This window comes from Apus apus, chromosome 2 (assembly GCF_020740795.1).
Source record: "Apus apus isolate bApuApu2 chromosome 2, bApuApu2.pri.cur, whole genome shotgun sequence".
Lineage (NCBI taxonomy): Eukaryota > Metazoa > Chordata > Aves > Apodiformes > Apodidae > Apus > Apus apus.
The window spans coordinates 135457278-135484964 of record NC_067283.1 but is presented as its reverse complement, the minus strand read 5'-3'; the positions used below and the strand labels follow the sequence as shown (position 1 = coordinate 135484964).

The window sequence follows — 27687 nt, the reverse complement described above, 5'->3', positions numbered from 1 at the left end:
GCCGCCGTGTGTGGCGCTGGGAGCGGCTGCAGCGCAGCCAGACCCGCACAGTCCGCGCCGGCCGCCCGCCCGAGACACCCGCTGCCGCGCTCCCGCCGCGCACAGGTAACGGGGCCCGCCGCGACACCGGCCCCGCGCCGCCCCGCCACCCTGCCCCCGCGGCCCGGGGCGGGGGGGGGGGGGGGCTGAGCGAGGCGCCCGGTGGGCAACCCCACGCCGTCCCTATCCCGCTCCCCTCCTCCTCCGATCTCGAGCGGGGCGGCGGGAGCCTCCTGCCCCGCGGGGGCCTGCGGCGGGGGGTGGCGGGCGGGGGCCGCGCAGGTGAGGCCGCGGCGGCCCCTCCCCGCGGGCGCGGAGGGAAGGGGGGAGGGGAAGAGCTGCCGGGCGCGGGGGAGGGGGCGGCAGGTGAGGGCCCCGCCCGTGGCGCGGCGGGCGGGGGGACCCTGCTCTGGGCTGCGGGGAGACCCTGCTCTGGGCTGCGGGGGGCGCCGCCGCGGGGCCGGGGCCGGGGCGCGGGCGGGCGGGCGCTGCTGGGTGTGTCTCCCGCCGGGAGCGCCGCCCGGGCGCGGAGGAGCCGCAGCGGCCGCCCCTCGGTCGGGATCGCTCGCTCCCCGTCCGCCCAGCCCCCCCCGCGCCCCCGCCCATCCTCCCCCTCCTTCCCACCCTCCCCGCGCCGCGGGCGAGAGGTCCGGGCGGGAGCGGCGGCTCCCTCGGGATGGGGCGGGAGGGCGGGCTCCTCATCCGCCGCCCCCTCTTCCCCCGTGTTCCGTGGGGCTGGCCTGCGGGCTTCCCCTCGTCCGGCGGCGGGGGCGCGGCATCCTCCCCCTTCGCCGCCGCCCCCGGCGCTGGGCGGAGGGGAGCGGCATTACCGCGCCGGGGTGGGCCGGGCTGCGGCGCCGATCCGCCATGACAAAGGCGGCCGGCGAGGCGCTGGGTGTCCCCGCGGCGAGCGGATGCGGCGGCCGCAGCGCGGGGAGGGGCGGCCCGGGGCGCCCCGCCTGGCCCCGGGGGGCCGCGCCGCCCGCCCCGCCCCCGGCCCGCTCCATTTTCTGCTGTCACCGCCGGCGGGAGCCGCGGGCAGCGCCTGCGGGCGGGCCCCGGGAGCGGCGGGCGGCCCGGCCCCCGGGAAGGAGGCTGCCGTACGGCCTGCGGGCGGCCCGTCGAGTGGCGTTGCGGCCGGGCTCTCATCCACGCTCATCCAGGTCACCCCGGCTGGTTAATAACCGTGGCCAAAACCTTGCCTTAAAATGGCTCCTTAACCGGCTGTTGTCGGTGCGGTCAAGTTTTCGAGGCCCGTTAGCAAGCGCTGCGGAGCGGCTGCTGAGTTTGTGTCGCGGTGTTGAAGGTTGGAGAGACTAAAACTTCACCTTTCAGGTGACTGAAACGTTAAAACCTGCTTGATTTCTTCCTAAAGGGAAGATAATGCTGCTACTCTGTCATTTTACGTGAAGCTGTCACAAAAAGGTTAACGGTTGAAGATTAAGATGCTGGAATTTTGTGTATGGGATGCACAGAAATACATAAAGCATACATGACCAAAATTGGTTCTTGCTTTAATACATTAGTCCAGCTTTAAAATATGGTGTATCCCAAAGCACATTTCTAGGGCCTCAAAATGATCAGGTCAAGATACATAAAGGATGAAGGAGTATTTTTCCTGATACTAATAAAAAATACCATCATCTCTGTTCAGCAGAGCTTGATTGATTTTTTAAATTGCTCTTAAGTTGCATGTTACGAAACATCTCAGCCAGGTTGTGCTATCTCAAAATACTGGTGTTGAAGCAATATTTTTAAATAGTAATATTTCCTTTTGTCTCTGAAATTTTGACCTCTCAGGCTGAGAAGCAGTTATCTTAACATTATTGAAGGGTGTATCCTTTGAAATTCAGGTATTTGGTGGGTTATGACTCCGTGGCACCCAGTGTGGGATTTGATTTGCGGATCCCTAGGCCCAGTTTTTCTGCATGTAACTCTTAAGATTATATGAAAGCACAGAATACTGCCTGGTACTGTTGATCTAGCCTTTACTTGGTCTGCTCCTGTGAAAAACTTACTATCGCCAGTTTTCTTTGTCAGTTTTGTTACAGTGATAGTCGGATGCTGTTGGTGCTGCACCATGAATGTAGTCTTATGAGAGAGCATTGGCAAAGAACTAGGATAATTTTGTGTGCTAACGATTGGGATTATTTGCTTTCAGTTAATTTTTGGATGCTTTTGTTTGGGTGTATTAAAATAGTAACATAATTTGTAAAGTTAACAGTTCTTCAGGAGGAAGTGGTGACTTTATGTGTTTGATCCATGTGTTACATACAGACTGGGTGACTTGCGTTCTGAATTTCAGTTGTACCTGTTACATTTACAAACTATTTAGGGAATGGTTGCTCTACATGTGAACATAAAACAGATTTGTCCTTGATCAATGTCTGAATAATGCCTCACTATTTTTCCTCTTTAGAAATATCAGCATGGATAAAAATGAGCTGGTGCAGAAAGCCAAACTGGCTGAGCAGGCTGAAAGATATGATGATATGGCAAGTTGCATGAAGTCTGTGACTGAGCAAGGAGCCGAGTTGTCCAATGAAGAGAGGAATCTTCTCTCTGTTGCCTATAAAAATGTTGTAGGAGCCCGTAGGTCATCTTGGAGAGTCGTCTCAAGTATTGAACAAAAGACGGAAGGCGCTGAGAAAAAACAGCAAATGGCTCGAGAATACAGAGAGAAAATTGAGACTGAGCTCAGAGACATCTGCAATGATGTGCTGGTGAGAAATAATGAAACTGTTGATCCGTTTTTACTTAGAGTTACAGGGTAAATGGTGTTGGGCCCTCTGGGACTGCCTCTAGCCTATCAGTAAAGCTGTGCTCTCCTATGCTATTTCTGAAGGACAAGGTTTAAAAAAAGTCGTAGGTTAATTATTTAAATACAAATCATCATAGTTATGAATGCTAGTGCACTTGGAGACGTGTTTTAACATTATTGTGTATAAAGTAATAGGTATGAAAAAACCTATTTCTGTGAGACTGAACTAGATACAGGTTTTGGTTGGGGTTTAGTCCCCTTCCCCCCCTCCAGCCAGTGCAGTGTTTGTAACCTAGATAGCTTTGATTTCTGTAAATTTAATATTCTGCTCTAGTTGTAAGAGGTAGTTCTTACTCTACGGAAATTGTGCCCCTCCCTGGGTAAGATGATGTAATGTTAGTTATGACTCAGCCATGCAGAAAAGTGTCTGCAGGAAGAGGCAGTAGAAATGCTGTGATACCCTCTTAAACTTACTATTTCTTGTAGCAAACTAAAAGGGTGTTCGAGTTAGATGTCTTCTGTGGCTTGTAGTTACGTTAAAATGTGCATGTATCCGGCAAACAACCGTGTGTTTTCCTTAAGAGACTGGTTTATGAAATTTGAACCTCTTCCAAATGCTTATTCCAGGTTGTCAGGTTTTTTTTCCACTGCATATGCCTGTGGTGCTTCAGCGAGCACACGACTTAACGGGTATCCAGTCCTGCAGCCGCTTGTGAGCTAGATGTTACTGTCAGCAACAGAATTGTCCACTGGACTGTGGACCCTCCTCATGTGTTATCCCATCTGTGACAAGGGATCACGTACCTGGAGGTGACAGCGACACGTGATACAAGCCAATTGTTGAATAGCTGAGTATGTGCTTTACGATTGGATGTCAAACGAAAAGTTAGGATCACTGAGTAGCATAAGTGTTGCTTGCTGTGTAAGGTAACTGAATGACATGGGTGGTGATTGCTTCTAGAAGACTGGTTCTCCAAGGGTGTGTAGAAGTTGACCTGGGTACCTCTGAGTCTTGGGTTCCAGTTTAGGCGGGCTTCCCTGGTTGTTTTAACACACCCAGTTTCATATGTTTTGTTATCTTGGGTAAGAATATCTTTTAAACTTCCACTATGGAAATGACAAACTTACATATAGGAAAGAACTGATTTACTAGTGCTTCTAAGTGGTGGCTCGTCTGTTTAAGCCAGGGAAATAAAGATTGAAGTCTGGCATTATAATTTCTTGTTACTTATTTTTAAAATGAATTATTTAATTCATAGGGAAGTCCTCTGTGGTCAGTGCTTTCAGTTCAGAGTGATCTGAAATTCTGTTGTAAACTATGATTGGGTTTAAGAAATAATTTTAAAGTAATTTGGCTTAGAGAAACCTCTTTTAGAAGAACTTAGTGTTTGCAATTAAATTGGTTTTTCTGATAATGGAAACCAGATTGAGGTGAAACTGACTCTTACTGTGCGTGCTAAATAAGAACACTAAAAACCTCAGCTTTTAAGTTTGCTGCAGCATTCAAGTATCTGGGGGAGGGCAAATGGGTGCAGAATCTTGTTAAATGTTCTGAATATCAAAGTGGACTTTATTTTCTCATTGTGTTTAATGAAATACATTACTCAAATCATTATTCTTTGACAGGTTACTACTTTTAGGCAGCTAATGTCTTACTAATTTTTAGTATTGCCAGTTCAATTTCTCTTGATAGATGAAGGAAAAATTACTGTCCAGAAGAAACAGTGCCTCAGGCAGTGATTAGCAGTAATAAAACTACCTTTTTAGACTTAGGTTTAAAAAGAAAAACTTCTTTATTATTATTTTATTGAAGCAATAGGATTTTAAAATACTTTCAGATAGCTTGCACTACATTTGACATTGGTAATTGCATTGAAGAATTACTTTATATTTTAAAAAACATACTCTTCTTTCTTTGTTGAAATATGCTGTTCACAATCATTCTTATTTACATAGAAAGATGACTGACAGTATTGCTTTATTTCACATTCACTTTGCATTAACAGAGAAAAAAATAATTACGATAACATGTTCAGTTGTTTTTTATGAACAAGTCCTGCACAATGCTACATGCAAACATAGAACTTTGGTGGGGTTTGGTTTTGGGTTTTTTTGTGTGTTGGTTGGTTGGTTTTGTGGGGGTTTTTTTCAGAAGAACCTTTGTAATTTTTGTACAGCATAATCTAGTCTACAGTTGTTCACCGAGGCCAAAACCAAGGCTTACCAGATCTTGATGGATGCAAAATGTACTGTTAACAAGACCTGAAGTGTTAACAAACTTCTGAAGTTTTCAGGCTTGAGACTTACCAATTACAGTAAAAAAGCAGCTTGGAAACTTTTGTATGTTTTACTAGGACTGAGAATCTGTTGGAGCTTTTTGTGTGTGTCTTCAGTTGCCTGCTAGGCTCTTAAGTAATATTTAATACCCTGGGGTGTTACATCACAGCCGAGTGTGGAAGTGGCTGGTGTCCTAACTTCAGTGTTGAAGGGAGGAAACCAATTAAAAGAATGTGTTTGTGACTAGCAGAATGTAGCCAAAGCTGGCTTCTTTGCAGCTTCTCGCTCTCATCCCTCATTTGTTGGAATCAAATTACTAGTGGATTGGAAGGAATAGCTCCTCTAATCAGTGGATGCAGAGTATACTAAACAGTTTGCCTGGCTTCTGTTCCCAGCTCTTCCACTAACTTACAGTATGAATAAGAGCAATTCATGCTGGACTTTTTTCTTGCTTCATAACTATTCAACTCGGTGATAAAAATTCTAGTCACTGTCTGTCAGGTCTGACCATTTATTTTCCTACTTTACAGTGACTTTGCAGCAGGTAAAGCTAGTATCTACATCCTTGCCACTTCTAAACCTTCCCTCTCTGGAACCTGCAGTGGAGTGCCTCTGCAGCTCTACAAACAGCTAAACTCATCCTCTTGTTAGCTGCAGCCTGTGTTGCTGTACAAAGAAGGGACATCTGAAATCTCTTGGTTCAGTACCAGTTATGTCAGAAACACATCAGAGTATATTCAGGTGTAGCATAATTTACTCTAAACTGGAGTTGGTCTGATGGTAGTGATGAAGGGGAAATAATTGTGACATGTTGTGCATGACACCTTGTGCGTAGTACAAGTTCCTTGCACTGTAACAGTCTGGACTGAACTTGCAAATTATAGTGTATGGGGAGAAGGAAGCACATTGCCATACTCAAAATCTTAAATGTGCTTGAGTATTATGAGAAAATTTCCAGCCTCAGAAACTTCATCTTGATTCAGGAAATTAAGCTTTTTGTTAAGTACTTTCCCTTATGTTAGATATGTGTGTGCTTCTCATCCTGTCTCACTTTCTATAGTAGAAAGGAGGGTCTGTCTAAAATACCAGTGTAATGATCTTTTATTTGTAATTTCCATAATAAAAATTGTTATTCATCTAACAGGTGTGGATTTTCTTCCAAGTGCTTTTTGCATTTAACAGGAAACAGGGCTGTACCTGGAGTGGTTCAAATTAAATCTGTAATAAGATGAATTTTTCAGCTAATGACAATTCTGAAGTATAGAGAAGAATGTGTGGGGAGGTCTTTGAATAACTGACATCTGATACTGCTTGCATGTTACAAGTTCTCAGGAGCTCTAAATTACTGATAGATTTCAGGCAGACGGTCTCTAACCTGAGTTAAATGTAAACTAATCATTTAAAACAGGACTGGCTATCTTCAGTTTAGTATGAATGTAATTCTAGACAGTTACTCTCTCTCCCTGACCTGACACATACAACAGTAGTCCCCAGCATGTTCTCCAAAGTGTACTGCATATGATGGTTCCCATGTTCTTTCCCTGTGCCTAGTCTTCTGAATGATGCCTCTTCCTCCCCCACATTCCCCCACAGTCTTACCTTAAGTAAATCACTTTGCTTGCAGTGCCTAAGTGCTCTGTTTCACATTTTCTTTTCACTTTTGCTTGTTCCCTTTAAGGTCTGGAGAGTCCTGAAACCTCAGAACACTGCCCGTCAGTGTTCTAGAGTTGAACCTATGTGTCACCCATAGGTGCTACACAGCTCTTTTTCCCCACTACCTTCCTTCCAGAAGGCTGGAGATTAATGGTGCTGTTCAGGACCCTCTCAGTAAGATGAATTGTTAGCTTTCTTCACCAGCTTCTTGTTATTACTTTCTGACTTTATAGTCAAAAGCATAAAATGGTACTCCTTGTGCGACTACACTAGTTTTTTTGCACTTGTTATGGATGCTTCACTTTTTAGAAGTGGTAATTGTTGCAAGAAGAGAAGGTGAAGTTAAATCTCAACTAAGTGACTTTAGATTTGCAGTTCTTTCATATGTATGTTGTTTGGGGGGTGGGAGGAGTAGGAGAACGTTTAGTAACCTGTCATGGGGCTATGGTTCACTGGGGGGAAGGGAGTGTAATTCCATTTGGAATGCATCTAAATGGCGTTTTAAAGAACATACCACAGAATTAATGCCTATTGCCGTCATACTCAAATGACTGCGGGATTGTTTTCTAGTTGACTGCAAACATCTAATAGGTTACTATGTTAACATTTATAAAACCTGTTTCTGCACAAATTCTTAATGACAGGTTTAAGAGTTTTATTCATCTCTCTTGTAGGAAGCCGTATGCTTTGTGACATGCATGTATGAGCTGTGTTGTTTTTCAGTAATCTATTGTATGCTCACTGTGTCTTCCTGGTGGTTGAAGAGCATGGCTAACCTATAGAGTGGTGCTAACAAGCAGTTGAGTAGAATCTTTATGACCCGAATGACTGATTATACTCTGCAACCTTCTATGCTATGAAGATAACCTGATACTAACAAAAAATCAGTGTTCTGGCTGAAGTTGCTACCTTTAGTTCCCTGACTCTTTCAGACTTAATTTTTTATTTTTGACTGCACTTTGTTTCTGTCTTTGAGATCTGTGTCCTTGGTATTTTCAGAAAAGAACAGGAGACATTTGTAGAAGTTTCTATTTAAACAATGTCAGTCATGGAAAGGGAGGTGTTAATTTTTGAAATCTGGGAGTTAGATGCCCAAAACACTTGTTTACGAAAACTTAGTCCTTATTATTTTAAGCTGTTTTGATGGAATAATTTCAGTTGGAAAGAAGGTCATTTACTTCAATCACATTGCTCAAGGCCTTGTCAGTCAAATTTTGAATATCTTCAAGGATGGAGATTCCACAGCCTCAGCCTGCCATAGTAGTTTGTCATACAGTTAAAAGAAAAAAAAAATCCTTGCATGTATTCAGAACTTCTTATGTTCCAACTTGTTTGCTGCCTTTCATCATTTCACTGTAGACCTCCAGGGAAGAGACTGGCTTCATCTTCTTCAGGCAGCTGTACACAACAATAGAGTCATCTGGTCTTCTGGCTGGAGAAACCCAGCTCTTTCAGGCTTGCCTGAGCTCCAGCCCCGTAAGTGGCTAAGTGACTTAGTCCTAAGAGGTTAAGTGGCTTTCCCTGGACTCACTTTATTACATTCATGTCTCTCTTGTTCTGTGGAGCCCAATCCTGGACATAGAGCTCCAGATGTCATCTCAAGTTAACATTTGTATTAAAATACAGTCATGGGTAATGTGTTACTGGTGTATGTGAAAATAGCAAGTGACTGTGGTTCACAAATGCTTCTCTGAATTTTTATATCTGTTGCAGAGCAAAATGTAGCCAGGGTTTACTAACTTTCCAGGATGGTTACAATTTAAGCTTTTGATTAACTCTCCAAGTCTAGCTTTTTCAGTTAGGGTTCGGCTGGTTTAATTGCTCACATCTATTGAAGGTAGGAGCCTGAGACAATTTGCATCAACCTCAGGATTTTGCTTTGTTAATCCTTTAATCACTTCCCTGGTTGTAGCTACACCCCTTCAGGGTTTTGTGTTGTTTTTTTCTTTTGGCTGTTGGGTTTTTAGTTTGTGAATTTTTTCCTTTTTTTCTGCAGTGAAAGCACTGCCTAACTTGGAGCAATTTCCTGTTTTGTTTTGTTTTTTAAAGTAAATGGTCTTTTTTTTTTTTAAGCAAATTAAGCTGTTGAGTCTTGGAGAATTAAAACATCATTTATGGATCAGCTCAAACATGGGATGACTTGTGTTGGTTTTTATTTATTCTGCATCCCTTCTGTAATTGTAAATGCATTAATCTTCAGCTCACGTTTGAAAGGATTTTAGATTGCAGCATATATAAGTAATTTACTGGTAGCTGGGCTGCATGAGCAAAGGTGAGCTAGTACTTATTAATCTTAGCAGGAAGTGTATCCATAATGTTCATACATGAGCTTAATGCACCCATCTATCATAAGATCTGCTAAGATGCTCTGCATAAATTAAATAAAATTAAAACATGCAGTTACTTCTGATACTTAAATTAGCTATTCACACACATGTGCATACACATATATACATATATCTAGATCCTCTTGCATTTACTGGAAGTAGATCAAATCTTTACTGTAACCAGTAGTTTGCTGTATTAATTTAACTTGGAATTTATGTTGAATAATTTGCTTTGATTTAAAAAAAAAAATACATACTGCTTATGCTGTTCAGAAGCATCCAAGTAAAAGCTCGCTTTATTTGACAGCAACCTTCAGTGTTCAAGTACTTTATGAATTTACTGCTGATATGCAGTTCTAAGCAGCAAAATAAAGTAAGTTGATTCGTTTACTCCTCTACGACAGATACTCTTTCTCCTGTGCTGTTGAACCAAGAAACTTTATTGCGGGTACTTGTAATTTTGTGAAGCTGCCAAGTGTGTTTGTTTCACTGGTTGGTGACTTAGAAGGCTAAGAGTAGAAATGCTGCATTGTTAAGATAACAGCTTTTCCTGCGCCTGTGAAAGCCAGAAGTGGTAGAAACATAAAATTTAGAATATGAGCATATGTGCATTATCTTTGTACATCTACATAAACAGATGCCACCCTGTCTCTGGTTTTATCTGGAAATTTCTGTCTTGTTACCATGCACTTGACAGAAGTACATGTTTCTGGAACAGGTTCTTCAGTGTTTTACTTGTTTTTTTGCTGTAGGCAGACACAGCAGCTCCGGGCTCTGAACATAAAGTTAATTGTTCAGGCAGGAGCTGACTACGATTTTGAAATAGTTTGAGAAAGCTTGTGCTAATAAAGTTGATTGAAGAGCCTTAAGAATCTGATAATTTCTTAGACTTATTTTTTACTGAATGTCAGCTCTTGCGTAGTTGCTTATTTTTCTTGAAATCTGCCAAAAGATTGGCAAGGCCTCTTCTAATGAGAAGGAATAAGAAGTCATGCTGCTGCCGAGATGAACAGTAAACTCTTAATTTTTTTAATCAGATTTAATTCAGCTCGGATGGGGTGAGGAATCAGTTCTAAGTTTTGTTTGTTTGTTTTCTGGATATGTTTACCCTTTTTGATTGTGCAGGTAGCAAAATTTCTAAGAATAAGAATCCGACCTCCTAGTGCAGAATAACCTTACATCACTAAAATGGAATTTTTGCTAATAAAATGCTTTTATTAACATTGTATGCTATAACTAACTCCTAATAGATACATAGTCTACTTCAGGAGGTTTTTAATCTGCTCGAGAGTGCAAGCTGATAGAGACAAACAATTCCTACTTCTGTTTCTTATCAAGGATAAAAAGTGTTACATCATGCCTATGGGAGTTTTTAGTAGTATTTCTTCAAAGATCAAAACTGTAGAGTCTTAAGACAGCTAGAATGTGTTCTGGTTCAGAGTACAGCCACAATAGCAATTGCTTAGACCTACCTGTCTAGCAGAAATTCTCATCCAAGTGAATTGGTTTTAATTTTGTACTATTTCAGGTTTCTCAGAAGATGTTCTGTTTCTTAAAAAAAAAAAAAAAAAAGGTAAATGAATTTGGCACCATTCTATTTTGTTCCAAGTCCTCAATATTCAAGAAAGAATGTGATACAAACAAAAAAGAAATTTGCTTTGATCCTCAGCAGAAGCTGTTTTGTATATTAAGTCTATAGCAATGCCTCAACAAATGAAATACTGTAATCCTAATTATTTTTCTATTAAATAACTTATCAGCTGATGTCTTCTGTGTTTTCTCAGAGTTGGTTACCAAACTGGAGAGGTTATTTTTACCTATGCATCAAAATTTTGCTTCTTCACTGTCATGCATGGCTAAGCATGCTTTAGTAAAACCTGTGGTAATTGGCATGAAGGACTTTTTAAGTCTTTAGAAGGATGACTTCATCACAGCTTCCTCAAGAGGGGGGCAGTGGGGTGCGCTGATCTCCCCTCGAGTGACTAGCAAAAGGACATGAGGAAATGGAGTGAAGCCACATTGGAGAAGGCCCAGATTGGATTTTAGGAAAAGGTTCTTCACAGAGAGCGTGGTGGGTCACTGGAGCAGGCTCCCCGGGGAAGCTGTGAGGGCACTAAGCCTGTCAGGGTTCGGGGAGCATCTGGACAATGTTTTTAGTCATACAGTTTAGTTTTGGGTAGTCCTGCAAGAAGCAGGGAGTTGAACTTGGTGCTCCTTCTGGATCCCTTTCAACTCAAGATATTCTACGAATAATCTCAAGGTTGTATCCCAATATTAAGTCCATTTGCTTGCCTTGCCGTAAATACTAATTGGAAAGCAAAGTGGTAGAAGGAACCTGGTAGTGAAGGGCATGATAGTGTTAAGTTGGGGAGGTCAGATCTGCAGCAAGAGCTATAAATATGGCTGCAAAAGTGCAGAATGAGAGATGCTGCTCCTTTTGCCTCACTGCCCATCCCTCTCTTTTTATGCAGACCAGTGGTACGTTCTTCTATGCATGCCGTATCTTCCCTTTGAGCACCCTGTAGATGTTTTAGTGCGTACGTATACTTATTGACTGATTTCTATGCCCCAGCATGTCAGCATGAAGATGGTTTTTCTGAATGTCCTACTTCTTTCTGCCATGTTTTCTTCTGCCTGCTTGTATGTGATACTGGTTTTGTTCTATTTTCTGAAGGAAACACACTGTTCTAATAGGTTGGGTTTTTTAATAAGCCAAAATTTCTCACCATTCTTTATATTATACAGGATTCCCTTTTCTGCATTAGTCCTTTAATTATTTTTTTAATATTTCCTCTTGTAACTCAGGCCTTGTTTCTTCCATTTTTTCCTTTACCAGCTTGACTACAGCAAAGCTGCTAATGAAGTATCCCATTTTCCTGCTCTTATCAATCCCAGGTGTCCCTATGCATGTCACATCTCCCACTGTTGCATGAACTCTGCCATCAGATTCCTCCCTGCCCCCTGAAGGTCCTTTGTCCCAAATTCTAAATTTCTCCTCTGTTCAGGTTCGCTGTTCTCACCTCATGTCTTTCAGCCAGGCTTCTCACTTTTTTCAAACTTCTGCTGCTGTTTGTGTGGGCAGCCAGTTTGATGGGAAGAGAGAACAATTGAGAACAGGCAGCAGGATAGTTTCCTTCTTCAGCTGATGCTTTAGCAGAGAGACCTGCAGTGCCACAGCAGCCTTGTGCTTGCCAGGTTTTCTTGTATTCCTGTTCTAGTGAGTAAATGAGTATGCTGAAATCTGTGTCAAACTTTAAGCAAGAGGCTTTGCTTTTGACCAGAGTAGTAGGCTGACAGCCAAACAGTCCTTTTGGTTTTCCCAAGAGGGTTGGAGGTCACCTGTGAGGCAGCAGTTGCAGAGCCATGATCCCAAGCTCTGGGTAGAACTGTAATTAGAAGCAGCATAATGAGCATGTCACAGAACAGCCTGGGTTTGGTAATGGGTTGTCTAAAAAATATTGCCCTTAAAAAATACAAATATTTGTCATTTTTCTCCAACAAATCAGTTAGATATGTGTAAATAAAATTTCTACTGGCCACAAATGCCTTTGTTAAATCCTTTGTAGAGTTGTGCACCAATTCATGGAGCACAGCTCTAATTGCATGTGTTGTTTTACAGCCTGAGTAACTTTTCCTAACGGTGCTAAATGCTGAAAACGCATGGAAAATCACCCTAGGTTTTTATGGGAATAAGAGGTGTCTTGAACTTGTCCGACACAGGTGGCCTACTTCAGTAACTTTGTCATGAAAATAAAGTCTGTAAAAGAATGGCCTAACAGGTGTGTGCAGCTGTTACTGTGCTGCTTGTTAGTGTGTTCTGCTTGATGAAGCCAAGTACATGTAGGTCTTCCCACAAACTTTGTACCTGGAAACACTGATCTGAAAGAGTATCTTTGAATGCCTATCTGAGTACACCTGATACTTTTTATATGTAATTCTTTAAAACAGTCATGCTCAGCTGTGCAGGTAATCAGAAAACAGCCACTAAACTTTGTAATGGAGTCTGGACGGTTTTGTGTCTCCTGCCACAAAGGAAGGGTCATTGCCCTTGGAGCGCTGAGACACAAGAGGAGCTTCGTACTCTCTGGGTTGCAGTCGGTAAATGTGTCTTGATGTCTGGAAAGCTGGCCCTTAAGATTCAATAGACTGTAATTTTATTGCTTGTTCTAACACAGTGCTTCAGCTGGATGTCCCTTTTCTTAATATCCTTAACTTTTTTCTTATTTTTCTTTCCCTCTTCCCCTGCTCACCTTCTTCCTTCATAAAGATTAAAGTAAGTAGCCAGCTGGCTGGTGTGAAAGTGCAGTGGTGGCTTTTGATTCCTGTTTGGAAATGGTACTGAAACTCTTCAGATAATCTTAAATTACCTGGTAGTCTTCTAAAAGAAATGCAGACTTGAGTGCCCATATTGATAAGCTAAACCTTTAGTTAGTTAGTTAGTTAGTTAAATGATGAAAACTGGGCATTGGCTTAAGACAAAAGTAACACTTTCTCATGTGCAGGTAATCAAGGTTGTGTTGGTTGGTTCTTTTGTGTGAGAGCAGTATCTTTTTGTTTCTCTAAAAGTTCTATAGGTTTTTTTTACCCAATGGTAAATTCATTTTTTGTATTTAAAAACAAAGTTTCATGTTCTCAAACTCTATTACCTGCTGGGCTGCAACTATATATCATAGTTTGGGCCCAACATGATAACAAAAGAAACAGCCCCATGGCCACTCACTCAACTCCCCCACACACACTCTGGGATGAGGAGGACAAGGAGGGTTCTTCACCAATTAAGGTCCTGGGCAAAACAGACTCAACTTGGGGGGGAAAAATAGTGATTTAGTTTCACACTAATCAAACACACACAGGACACAGACAACACAAAGAGCAGGGCTTCCATATGTTACCCCACCCCTCCCTTCTTCCGGGGCCCAAATCACTTTGTTCCCGGTTTCTCTCCCTCCTTCCCCCCAGCGGCACAGGGGGACAGGGGATGGGGTTTAGAGTCAGTTCACAGGCCGGTGGTTCCTGCTGCTCCTTCTTCCTCAGGAAGAAGGATTCCTTACAGTCCTGCCCTGCTTCTCCACGGGGTCCCTCCCATGGGAGAGAGTCCTCCATGAACCTCTCCTTCATGTGTCCTTCCCATGAGGTCCAGCCTGCTCCAGCCTGGGCTTCCCACACAGTCAGGGGCTGCTTTGGGAACAAACTCCCCTGGGCCGGGGTCTTCCAGAGCTGTGCAATCAGAGTCCACAGGCAGCAAATCCTCTGGCCACAAAATCCAAGTCCAGTGGCCAAGTTCACCCCTCCTGGCGCCTTCAGGTAATGTTCCACCACGTTGCCCCACAAGTGCAGGGGGACAGCTGCCATCTCGCCATGGGTTGCAGGGAAACTTCTGCTTGGGCACCTTTTTCCCCATCTTCCTCACCAACCACCGGCACCGCTTTGCTTACCCAGCACCGCTCTTCTCCCCAAGTCCTTCTCTGCTCAGGTGTTATCTAAGTTCTTCGGATGTTAATCGCTGAGGCGCATCTATTGTCCCTCTAATGGCTCCTTGGCTGGGTTTGGAGCAGGGGGAGCTTCTCAGCTTCTTACCAGAGCCACTCCTGGGGCCCTTCCCCCACTACCAAAAAACCCACCAGACCAGAACACTATATTTTTCTACAATCTGTTGATATTATTCTTCTGTTTGTTAGGAGGGAAATATCTTGAGCTATTTATGCAAGGCTCAAGTGCATTAATAATTATCTAAAGTTCTCAGGCAATAACATGTACTGAGGCCAAGCCTTTGATAAAGGGAAATATGCACAGAACTGTAAAAGCAAAGCAAAATGGAGACATTGGTTTTAGTGCTTTTATGATGAATTTGGGAGTAGTCTTCTGGCCCACACAAATCATTTATCAAAGATGTAAGCAAATGCTTTTAAAAGAAAGGTAATTTTAGGCTTCAAGTATCAGGAAAGGACTATTCAATTCTTTATGAGTTGACTTCCTGTCTTCAACTGAAGTTCTGACCACAAGTTGACAACCTGAAGCAAGTCTACTTGCAGTAATAAGCAAGCAGACTTTTTGTAGAGGGTTCTGCGTTGTTTGTTTTTGTTACACAGAATTACTATTTGTTACGCTTCCTTAGCACTTCTGACTGGTAATTCTTACCTTTCAGACTTTATTTTGGAAAACTATAGGAATAAGACCATAGGGTCTGTCATCAAAATAGGCTCAAAACACATTGTGGTTAATGTTGCCTTCTCTTGACCGTGTCCTGCTCTGGCAAAAGAATGTGTGTAAGAATGCAGAAAGTGAATCTCTTTCCAGTATAATATTTAAAATAAGCTGGGATTGAAGTCTGCCAGCAGAATAATAAAGCTGTGTGCATGTAGTGTCTGATATGGCTTTGGAGACAAAGGCTTTTCTCTCGTGCATACTTGCTGAGGGTGGGGAGAATGTCCCGAATTTATGAGATTTCTTATCTCTGGTATGTGTGAGCATAGCTGACATCTCTTGAGCTCAAACGCTGTCTGTCCCACTCCAGAGTACCAGAAAGCTATTAACTTGGCAATAATCACAGTTGCAGATAAGATGTATTGAAGCTTGGTCTTTTAATGGCCAGCATATTTCTGAGAGTTGATACTCATATTTGGTACATGCATGTTTGTTTAATTTTATTTTTTTTAAAAGGTAATAGTTTTCCATTAAGTCTTTCTGGAAAAACTGTATGACTTTGCTATGAAAAATATTGGAAGCACTTGTACAAACTGTTAGAGGTTTTGGCTGAAAAGTGTTCTAAGATGCTGCTGCATCTGCCTGATTGACTACAATGCTATGGTTTGTTTCACAGGAGTTAGATTCTTGCCGTCAGATTAAAAGCTCCAACAATTACAGTTGAGTAGTTGTAGGGCATGGGGGGTCAGGGAGTGGTGGTTTGTTTTTTTAAAAAGCTGTTTCTACCAGATTGTGATTGAGGCACTGTAACTAACAGCCCATGGAGTTGTATATATCAAAAATGGATGGGAATTTGGTACAATAGCAGGAATGTTATGAACAAACATGAGGGCTTAGCTACATGCCCTCTAGCTACTATATATTCATGCTGGATGGTCTTCAGTTTTCAGTGTTTTGTGTGCATTGCAGTGATGCTGATCACCTAACAAACATAGTAATTAGAAGTCAGCTTATTGGTCCTTCTTGGACTAGCTATTAGCATTTCAGTGGCCTGTGTGGTGATCAGCTCTGTACTGATAAATATTGTCATATCAACTGGTAAAGGAGAGAGGAGGTAGGCATATGTTGGTGATACTATCAAAACAGTGGTTTTTTTCTGTATGTTATGCTTTAGACAAACAGAACCCATCAATAGGACTTAAATAGGAAGATATGCCTCCTTGTGGAAACAAAAATTTATCTTCCAGAGAAGTCTTGCAGTTGAAGCTATTTAAGAAAACCAAACAGACCCCCAAAAACCTGAAGACTAACAGTATTCCCCATAAGCAGATGAGCAGATGTCTTGGCAAATAACAAAGCGTTAGATTTCGCCTTTTGTTATGCCTAATATTTTATATTATCTTCTGTAATTGAACACTAAAAGGTCAGTAGGTTTGTTGATCTCATCTATATGGCTTTCTAGAGCCAGAGCACCTCCATGAAGTGTGCAGCTTTCACAGCCACTCTCTAAGATAAATCAGTGTACTCTGGATCTTCAGGCTAACTTTAAAGGAATATTTTGTGTTTACTTGTGCCAGTAAAAAAGAATATATCCTGAAATAAAAAGACTGGTAAAACAGGAGAAACTGAATATATAGTACCAGATAAATAATAGGGGAGAGATTGCCTCTCAGTAATTTCAGATGCTAACTTTTAAATGTTAATCTGCTTTCAGGTTTTGTTGCTGCTGTTTACAAAGTATTTGGCATAAATAAAATTCTCTCAAAGATCTGTGGCCTACTAGTCTTACATGTTTGTATGGAATAGAGTCTTTCATCCAGATATGAGCAAACTACCAGTAGAGTCTTGGAGTCAGAGCCTTTTTGCCTAGGCTATATTCTATTAATAGCTATTCCAAGGGTATTTGTTTTCTTAGTTCAAAATTTTCTCAGTTCATCAGTCTTCTGAACTCAACATGAATTTAAAACTTCAGTACAGGGTTTACACACTGCCTGAGCTGCTGTTGCCATCTGTCTGATTAGGAAGACTCTCAAGCAGTAGTCTTTCCTCTTCTCTGTCTGCTGGTGCAATTCCATTCAAATAGGTGTTTGTCTCATGTGTGTCCTGAACAAAGTTTAGATCTGGAAGTTTGGTTGCTGCTCTGGGAGAGAGCAAAGCTTTGTACTTTTCAGTTGAACAGCCTTTTATACACATGCTGAATAATTTCTGTTTCTAGCACCACTGAAACTGTTTTGGTCTGACCAATTAACGGAGGGTAGAGAAGGAGGGCAGTTCCCCATGGTGCCAGAAGGGTAGGTGCAGACTGACACACCTGACTTAATTGCAGTACTACTAATAAGGAGCCTGATTCTCTGTAGCTGGGAACCTTCATTTGTCATTGAAGCTGGAGTTTCTTGGCACTGATGAGGAATGTCATAGCTGTGAATCTTGAAGTTCTCTAATGGTGAGAACAGGACGTGTAAGTAGTTACAGAGACCTGAAGCGCATGAGCCATGTACGTTACAGCCTTCTGTGCTGTTCCAGCTGCCCTGAGGCAGAAGTGGCTCTGAACCCTTCTCCTGTAGTGGTGTGCCCTTGGCATCAGGCAGGTCGGCAGCCCATTTGCCTGGCTCCATAAAAATGCCAGTGTTGCCGACGAGCCTGTGGTGCTTCCTGTGTCGCCGCAGGGTTGTGTCTGCTGTCACGCAGGCAGAGGCAAGGACATGCAGTGCTTTCCAGTGCCTCTTCACGTGGCAACCCCTGCCATACTGGAAATCATAGAATCATAGAATCCTAGGGGTTGGAAGGGACCTCGAAAGATCATCTAGTCCAACCCCCCTGCCAGAGCAGGGTCACCTAGAGTACATCACACAGGAAGGCGTCCAGGCGGGTTTTGAATGTCTCCAGCGAAGGAATGAGTATCTAATAGTGAAGGTGATTGAATAAATACCTTCCATTATGTAAATCCACTAACAGGTTTTTATCTCATTGGAGCCATAGGCCTAGCTGAACCTTGTCTGATTCTGGTTTCTGTCAGCTGGACTTCTTCATTACCTTATGTGCTGAGAAATGAGAGAACTTCCATAACGGGTCACTTAATTTGAGAAGTTTCACAAAAGTGTGAGTCTTACCAGGTTAAATATTTATGATTTACATGAATAAATTGCAAGTACTTTAATTAAAAAAAAGAAAAAAGTCAAAACCAACCAACCAACAAACTTCTTTACTCTACTTGCTCTATCTGTGATTTACAAATAATTTTTATGTCAGTTGACGTATTAAGCAGAGCAGGTGCCACAGGTACCTGTGTCACAGTACAGTGGTTACAGCCTATCATATTCAGGGTATGTCTGTCCCAGCAGTACGTCATGTGAAGATAGTCCCTTAACCTGCAGGATGCTATCTAGAGGAAAGTACTGTAAAGCAGCCATTATTTCTATGGTGTCATTGGCAATATGAGCTAAAAAAAGGCAAAACTGAAATGTTAGTCATCTAATTTACAGGGGAAAAAAGACACCCAAAAATCTTACAAAAACATCTTTTAAATGTTTCCTACATAGCCTTAGCAAAGTCTGTCTAACAGCTTCTGATTTGAGTATTCAAGAATGCTTATGCACTTTTTCTGGCTTTTAAATAACTGGCTTTTCTTTAAAAGTCTGACTTTAAACACTCTATCAAGAAGTCTGACAAGCTTGTACCTTAACTTGATTAAGTGTGTTGGAGCTAATTACTTTTTTTTTCCTTTTTTCTTTTTATCATAATAGAACTCTTGCTAAATTACATGACTCCCTCCGTTGAGAACTTGCTATGTTAATTTAATAAGCAGTTAGAGTAATCTAGAAAAACTTAATTTTAACTGGCAGTCTGTAGGGAGGACTTGGTGGAGTTAACTCCAGAGAGCTACCTTTGCTTTGGAAGATACAGGAAATGCCTGTTGGGACAGCACATAAAGTCAAATAGATGGTCCTTTTCAGTGCTATACAGCTGACTGTCAGATTGTCAGCTGTTTGGAAATACAAGAATCCAGGTTCACCTTGCAGTTTCTTTCTGGCAATGCCAGTACAACCTTGGAGTTGATGGGCACCAGATTTGCAAGGCTTACTTATTGTGTATGTAAAATATTTGGATCTCTGATTTGGCAGATGATACTTAAAATCCTTTATTATCTTCTGTCGATGCAGACTTTATTCCATTGTACACCTTCAGCCCAGACTCTGGATTACCTTATTCTTGTCAGGGTACTATATAGCAGCTTATAGAAACCTTTCCTTTGGACATACAAGACTCAATCTGCTAAGTTTACACAGCCCCCTTCTCCCCATCAAGTCACAGAATGCAGCATTCCTTTTTGTCCCTAGGATTGTGACGCAGAACACGTTCTCCTTGGCTGAATATATGTAGGATGTGAAGAAAATAGGTAAAAAGTACAGCTGTCTTGACTTTGAAATAGATTGTAGTATAATCGAATTGTTGATTCAGAGCGCTGTGAATGTATGTTCAAAACACTGTGTTCTTTGTTTCTCTTCTAGTCTCTGTTGGAAAAGTTCTTGATCCCTAATGCTTCACAAGCAGAAAGTAAAGTTTTCTATTTGAAAATGAAAGGAGACTACTACCGTTACTTGGCTGAGGTTGCTGCTGGAGATGACAAGAAAGGTATTGTATGTCAGCTTGTGGCTAACTATTGTCAAAGATTGCCTTTGGTGGTACAGTAACACAACTCTAATCTGATTTGCAAGTACATTTATTTAGCAATAGACTTCCTATTTTCTGAAGAAAGTCATAGGTTACTTTCAAATGAGTTACTAAAGTTTCTATGTACCTCTCCTGTTAGAAGCAGGGAACAGATTTTCAATCAAAAAAATGTTGTAATCATCTCCAATTAGGCATGCACACATCTAGTTTGTCACAGAAGTGTAGGTTTATGCATCTTCTGTCTGGCCAAGTATTGCTTTTTTACCTTTTTGTAGGAGGACAGAGTCTTGTAGCTTTTTGAAGTCTTCCTCTTGCTACTTCTGCATTTCTCCAGAATACAGAAAGTCTGCACAGGTTCAGTGAGCAAAGAGACTACAAACCAGCTGGAGAATAAACTAATTAATAAAAGCAATCTTACTGTTAGGAAAATTTCTTCCATAACTGTGGTAGCTTAATGTCCATATGCTTTTTATTTCAAGTTTTTTGTATCTTTGTGTAAGCAGCTAAGTTGCAGGTAAGTTACTGTCATGTACGTTTAGTTAGAAAAGTTAGTATATTAGGTGGTTTAGAGACTTCCTAATGACATGCTGACTCTATGCTGAGTCACCTTCAGTTCAGTGTCCTTGTCCTGCTCTCAAGCTAATAAGCTCTCCCATTGTGATATAGAAAGATGTCTGTGTGACTTTACAGAGACCAGGTTGTTTGGTATAGAGGTGAAACAGACTTGGAATAATTTCAGGGGAATAGATTTGTCTGCTTCAGCTTTCTGGCATATGTGTTACCTCCACATTACATAGGATAGCCCAGTTTCCCTAGTATGCTGGCTAACAGGGAGTTGGGTAACAACATTAAGACTTAGAGTAGAGCCTGATATGACTTCTGATGCGTTACTGCATGCAGACTGACCCAGTCTTGGTGGCAGCAGAACTGCATGTGTCCTTTAGATCTGTTCCTGCATAGAGAGTAATTATATTTTGCTTTCTATAATCTCTGTTCACATGCCTAGAAGGTACAGTATATTGAGTCCCAAAGTTTCTTTTTTTTTGTTGAGGATTAAGTTGCCAACTCCAAAATTAGACCGAAAATCTTTGTGCAAAGTGGTTTTGAAATTCAGTCTCCTGGCTGAGCAGTTTTTGGTGGACTTCCAGATGAAGAAAATTATTTTAAGCCCATCTAGCTCGTAGTTGCTATAGCTCCTAAACTTAATTTTTTTCCCCCCCTCCCCTGCCATGTGTTTCATCTCTCAGGCTTTTCCTGTATGCAGTCTGTGACCTTGAAGAACAGTTGATACTTAGTGTTCAGGAAATAATGGCCATTTATTTGGACAGTATGCTTTCAGCCTTTTACAGTAAATACAGCAATAGTATAAAGCTCCCAACTTGTAAGAATTGGGGTTTTATCTTCATAAACTAAATTGTTGATTTTATTGACTGGAGTTTTCTTACAGCAGCCTAGTGGACAGGAATGTCAAGCAGATACCTCATCCTGCTATTTTAGCTTTGAACTGTACAACATTATAAAGAATTTAAAGTTTAAAATCTTGCAACTTTTTTTTTTATACTGGGTGACTGATTTAAAAATTAACAGGATACGTCAAATTTTGCACTAAGTTCCCTGAATCACTGCTGAAAAGGTAACTGTATTTTCTCAAATAGAGCAAACACAGTGCTTTTTCCTTTTTTGATATTTAGTTATGTTAAAGAAAAATTATCAAAAAATAAAATACTCTGCTTCAGTCCATGAAGTTACTTGTTTTTCTTGCTGCTTGTTTTGCCTTTCATAAACTGTGTAATTTTTTAAGCCTTTTTCATTATGAGAAGAATGAACACTTCTCAACGATTTCTAGGTTTGAAGTCCAGTAAACCTGGTTCTTCCAACCATAGCATACCAACTCCTGGTCACATTCAAGGTATTGTGGCAGTGTCTGATCTTTCTGAAGAACTCCGTTGTTAGTGAAGAGAGTAGAGGACAAACTGTTGAATACTAGTGCAGTGAGTGTCTGCCCTCTTCCATGTTGAAGAGGTAAATAGGAAGCTTTAATTTTTGTGAATGCATACAAATGAAGAGATTTCACAGACATCCTCAATAGTTATTTGGTTATTCTCAGACTTTTGAGTACTTCTGATTTAAATACTGATATATTTTTGATTCCTTAGCCTAAAATTCCTTTATTTTTTAATATATGTGACTGGCACTGTTGTAGAGATGGTGCTGGATGCATTTCTGGTTTGATCCAGAAATGTTAGGATTGGAATTCTTTTGCATCTGAATTGAAATACTTCCTGCCCACCTTTTTCTCAGATGCTGTTAACAGTCTTTGAGAGTGCAGGAACAATGGTCCCTTTGTGTTCAGTGTCTAGCACTCTTGCCTCCTGCAGTCATCAAGGGCATATCCAGCATGTGAGCTGTGTTGGGCCATGATCTCTGACTTGTGCAGGCATAGTCTGCTCTTAAGTTCAAGTGCATTGGGTGAGAATGGAAACCGTTGAGCTCTTCAGTCTTAGTATACACAACGTGGTTGTTTTTTTCTGCCAAGATTTTATAGTTTGTACAACTGAATCAATCAAGAGAATGGCAAAAGATTGATCTCTAAGAAAAAAAGGAGACCAGTTATTTTTTCTTCCTTACTTCAAAGTTTATAGGTACTGTAACGTTTAAGCTAGGGGAAAGTGCTTTCTATGTCTGTACTGGAAATAGAGCTGTGTTGGAAGCTTTTAAAAAATACATTTTTAATTAACGTTGAGGCATGTCACGCTATCTTTGCCAAGCAATTTGAATCAGAATTTGTAGGTTACTGTTACTGAAAGGGTTATGCATTATAGCAAAGGTCATCAGTGTCTTCTGTGACTAAAATGTGGATCTGTAATGCTTTGCAGCATTTGAAAACATGGAAATTGTGGTAACATATCAAACCTGTGTGTAGGTAAACTTGAATGTTTTCATGTAGGTGGTGGGTTTTACATTCCTTGACTGCTACAAAACTGCTGCAAACATTTGTAAATACAAGTAGTCAGGGAGAGACTCAAACCTGTGATTTGGTCTATGGCAGCTTCTTTTTTTTTAATAATTTAAAAATGTAATTTAGTAAAATCTTCATAAAATAGCAACTTGTTAGGTGAAGTGCTCATTCACAGGCATTCACTCTTAACATACTTTGTTCATGCAAGCGTGAACACAGTCCTGATTGTATGTCTGAATACAGGATGTGAATTACTTACTTGTTGTGGGTTTTGTGTATGTTTGTTTTTTCCCCACAGGGATAGTGGAGCAATCACAACAAGCATATCAAGAAGCTTTTGAAATCAGTAAAAAGGAGATGCAGCCAACACATCCCATCAGATTAGGGCTGGCTCTAAACTTCTCCGTGTTTTATTATGAGATTCTTAATTCCCCGGAGAAAGCCTGTTCCCTTGCAAAAACGGTAAGTCTGAGGGAGAAAAATTCCATTTATATTATTTGCATAACCTTTGTCACATGGCCAATGGAGTTGTTTGTTTTTATAACACTAGGCTTTTGATGAAGCAATTGCTGAACTTGATACATTAAGTGAAGAGTCATACAAAGACAGCACGCTAATAATGCAGTTACTGAGAGACAACTTGACAGTGAGTATCATTGAAGTTTACATGTTGTTGTTAATGGGATTGGTCTTTGTGACATTCAGAGTTTATTCTTTATTCTTAGCTGTGGAGCCACGTCTATCATTTGCTTACAGATGAATTCACAGTACATTATGTTTTTGGAGCTACATCTTTTTCTCCTGCCTAGTCTTTTTTGTCTGCATGCTAATTAACATGGGTTTCTGACATGACACATGGACCAAATTTTTCAGGTTTTTTTATTCAAGGCATTTAGCTTGTGTAAGTGACATAGTTTGGACTGTGACTAGCAAACCTGTTAGCTTTTGAAAATACACTCTCATTTGCCTCTTCAAAACATGTCAAATTTCGTATAGTTTATTCAGTGTGATTTCATGTGCAAGGAATAGCTCCTACATGAAAACTACAAACAAAGCGAACAAGTCAATTTAAGGGCCTGTTTTTTGGTTGGTTTTAATTTTGGTAAAGCTGGAATTGGAATCAGTGCTAGCCAGGTTGTTTCCATGGTAATTGTAAAACAACTGTCTTAATGCTTTTTTTACTTGGACTCATAGCTGTCTGTGGTCTTAAGTTATGGATCAAGATTGTGTTGTTCTGTCAGAGTAATCAAAATCTTCATCTTGTGTGTGGGGTTTTTTTAACCTACTTTGAACTTTAAAACTGGCAAAGATAAACATCTAAAGCAAATGAAACAGTAAATGAAAGCAAACATGCAATAGTGTAATTAATGGCATAGTTCACTCCCTGGTCTTCTTGGGGGAAGGGAGAAATGCAAGCCAGAACTGAAAAAATAAGAAGAACCTCTTGTCACCAGATGGAACCCCTTGTTTGTGTTCTGGGCATCTGATACCAGAGACATTTACAAACTAACTGGGCTTCTTTGTTAGGTTGTACACTTGCATAAAATAGGGGTTTGCATACTTTCTGCTTTTGTTCCTAACACTGAATTTCCCTGTTCCTTGGAACCTTTTCCACTAGAATGGCAACTTAACATTACTGAAAAAAAACTACTTGTGATTGTTTCAGCTGTTGCTTACAAAACAAATGGAAGAGATTTCTCAACCTCTGTAATGGAGACAGATACAGGGTTGGCATCACACTCAGTGCCTGTGTGTGCTCTCCCCTTGAGTGAGATTGCTCAAGAGCTCTCCTCTGAATGAGTGGTATTGAGACAGAGAATAGAAGCTGACTTTAATGTTGAGCTTCCCAGTAAAAATAATGTAAAGCTTGTCACAGCAGTTGGAAAGCCAGTTGTTCCATACAAGAGCAGAAGTTGGACTGAGCTACCACAGGGAGTGAATTACAGTAGCAGGCCTGATACTGATGTGAGCTTTCCACTGTAAGGGAGAAAGCTGTAGACAGCTGCAGGATTCCATCTTTTTGAATGAGTTATGTCTTACCTTAAATGCTTTGCTTCACCTGTACAAGTGCATTGATTCCATGTTTTTCCAGAACTTCTTGAGGTAAAAAGTAATGTTTGATATACGTGTGATATATGTACATTTCATAAATGTAAAAAAAGGCTGGTTTTGCTAGTTCTGTAAGTCTGTTACAAAGGCTTTTGACATCTGACTTTTTCCTTTCTTTGCTCTGTTATGAAATTGTTTTTTCTTTAAAAAAACAAAATAAAACAAATGCATCTTGTCCTCCTAAGGGTTTCTTTTACCCAGCAGATTTGTTACATTGTGCTTTCAATGGGTAATCCTTCTCTCATACAATTCAGACTTTTTATTTAATTAGTAGGGGTATGTATGTGTACATATCTGTAGATACTCTAGAGGTAAGGATTTAGGAAGAAGCCTCTGGTGAAATTCTACTAAAACTGTTCTTAATAACTGTTCCTTATAAGACTAGCACTGAAGCTGAGAACAATGTAATACTCTCATCATGTAGTTTATAATGTAGTGCAGGGGCTAGACATGGAGGAGGATGCTGTTTTCTCCAGTAAACTAACTTGTTCCTTAATGTCTTCAACAAGGAACACTTAGTGCAGATACCAGTGTATTGTGCTCAGAGCAAGAACAAGGTTGCTGGTATTGTGCAATTTTCTCTGTTGTCTTGTACTCCTGGAAAGGTTAAAATGTTTCTGATGTAATTTTTTTTTTAGCATCTTGTGAGACCTTAGCATAGGTAGAGGGTAGACTGTAGGTAGAGAGAGAATGACTTGTTCTTAGGTTTTACCACTTATGCTCCAGACCATGAAGGATTCAGTTAAAGCTGCTGTAACTCCATAAAGTGAGAGATTACAGATCATATTGGACTGGTGATAGTTTGGAAGCAGCCAGCGTGGCAAAATACTTTGTTCACAAAATAATTTCTTTGCTCTGGGTATTGCTCTGGAACTGATGCTTAATTTCCTTAGTTGGTACTTAATCTTGATGTATGGCTCCTTAGTATGATTTTATGGAGCTGAAAATAAGATTTTGTGCGTACTGCGTATTTGGCCTGATTTTCTTCCTGCCTTGCCTTGCCCTCTGAGTTTGGAAGCTCTGTGTTCCAAAAGGTTCTGAAGGGGGGCATGACTGACTGAATAGAGCCAAAGGACAGCCCTGTTGGTGAAATGTTTTTATTTTAAAAAACAAACAAAAAAAAAACCTTCAGGTGCCTGTTTTGAAGAAAAGGTAGCATTGACTCTATTGTGTTGGATGTGGAGATAGACCTTTTTGAAGTGCTTCCTTCAGAAAGATGCATAAAGATCACTTGAGGAGAAGGAATCCACAGGAAATCAAGTACTCTTTGTTTCTGATTCTCAAGTATCTGTTCAGTAGGTATGATTCTTGTCTGCTTGTAGTGTATTTCTACTGAGCCTTCTTGGTATGAGGCTTTGGTTTTGACTGTTCACAAACTTCTGCATTAGATGCAGTGCAGGGCTTGGGAACCCAGGACTGCATTTCTGTCTTGTCTTGTGGAGAATAGCCAAAGAACCCCATTCATTTTAAAGTGTGCTTTTTTTTCCCATGGTGCTTAGTAGGACCTCTTACAAAATGACTACTTAAGAAGTAGGCTTTCTTTCCAATAATCCCTTATGGATTATTATTCATAAATGTTAATATCTTATATATTTTATTTTCTTCCCCAAATAGTTGTGGACATCGGATACCCAAGGAGATGAAGCCGAAGCAGGAGAAGGAGGGGAGAATTAACCAGCCTTCCAACTTCCATCTGCCTCATTCTGAAATTTACACAGTAGACCATTTGTCATCCATGCTGTCCCACAAATAGTTTTTGTTTACGATTTGACAGGTTTATGTTACTTCTATTTGGATTTCTATATTTCCCATGTGGTTTTGTTAAATATTAGGGGAATAGAGCCAGTTAACATTTGGGGAACTTAGCTGTTTTCATCTGAGGTGGCCAAGATAGGGTTGTGAAATTTTTATACAAGTTTTACATGTTTGGCATAGTACTTTTGGTACATTGTGGCTTCCCACAAGGCCAGTGTTAAAACAGCTTTCTATGTCAAGCAAAGATGACTGCTTGCGTATCGGTCTGTCACGATGGGAAAAAAGGGATAATCAGTTGCAGCCACAGGTGTAGTTAGCATGAGTATTCAAGCTGGAGGACACATGGCTGTGAATAAACTGATGTCCCATAGATATTCCATGTCAAGTCAACATGTGAAATCTGTGGAATATACCAGTCAAGTGTACATCTTTGATTGCAGCTGAAATGTTCCTTAAGACAGTTTGATAACCCAGTCAACTTTCTCTAGAGAAGGACAGAGAAACGGTTCACATTCCATTATTTGTAAAGTTACCTGCTGTTGCTTTCATTATTTTTGCTACACATTTTATTTGTATTTAAATGGTTTAAGCAACCTAAGAACAAATGTACAAGTAAAGATGCAGTAAAAAATGAATTGCTTGATATCCATAATGACACTGTATATCGAGCACAGCAGTAAAACAAAAACCCACGTATTTAACTTTTTTAGGTTTTTTGCTTTTGTGATTTTTTTTTTTGATACTTGCCTAACATGCATGTGCTGTAAAAATAGTTAACAGGGAAATAACTTGAGATGATGGCTAGCTTTGTTTAATGTCTTATGAAATTTTCATGAACAATCCAAGCATAACTGTTCAGAACATGTGTATTAAGTTGATGTAAGTGGAATAAAAGTTTTATGAATGGACTTTTCAACTACCTTTGGTGTAGATTTCATGTGATCTGTCTCCCCACACCTTTTAGGGTAATGGCTGTATTATACCCAAATGCA

General features: G+C 40.9%; 1 protein-coding gene across 2 annotated transcripts; it reads left to right on the top strand.

Annotated features, from left to right (window-relative positions):
* YWHAZ (tyrosine 3-monooxygenase/tryptophan 5-monooxygenase activation protein zeta) lies at positions 1 to 27603 on the top strand. 2 transcript variants are annotated; one of them, XM_051609972.1, is made up of 6 exons: positions 1 to 105; positions 2459 to 2762; positions 19710 to 19833; positions 23130 to 23293; positions 23382 to 23477; positions 26555 to 27603. In XM_051609972.1, the coding sequence occupies exons 2-6, from the start codon at positions 2469 to 2471 to the stop codon at positions 26612 to 26614; spliced, it is 738 nt and encodes a 245-aa protein (XP_051465932.1). In that variant the 5' UTR covers positions 1 to 105; positions 2459 to 2468; the 3' UTR covers positions 26615 to 27603. The 2 variants fall into 2 exon arrangements, with proteins under 2 accessions (XP_051465932.1, XP_051465931.1); XM_051609971.1 differs by lacking the exon at positions 1 to 105 and adding an exon at positions 1222 to 1374.
* Positions 27604 to 27687: the final 84 nt, after the last annotated feature.

Bases quoted from the DNA above. Each gene is read 5' to 3' on its own strand.
- YWHAZ (XM_051609972.1), top strand. From the start codon at position 2,469: ATGGATAAAAATGAGCTGGTGCAGAAAGCCAAACTGGCTGAGCAGGCT. The intron at 19,834-23,129 runs GTATTGTATGTC...TTTTCCCCACAG, and splicing joins TGCTGGAGATGACAAGAAAG to GGATAGTGGAGCAATCACAA. The intron at 23,478-26,554 runs GTGAGTATCATT...TTCCCCAAATAG, and splicing joins TACTGAGAGACAACTTGACA to TTGTGGACATCGGATACCCA.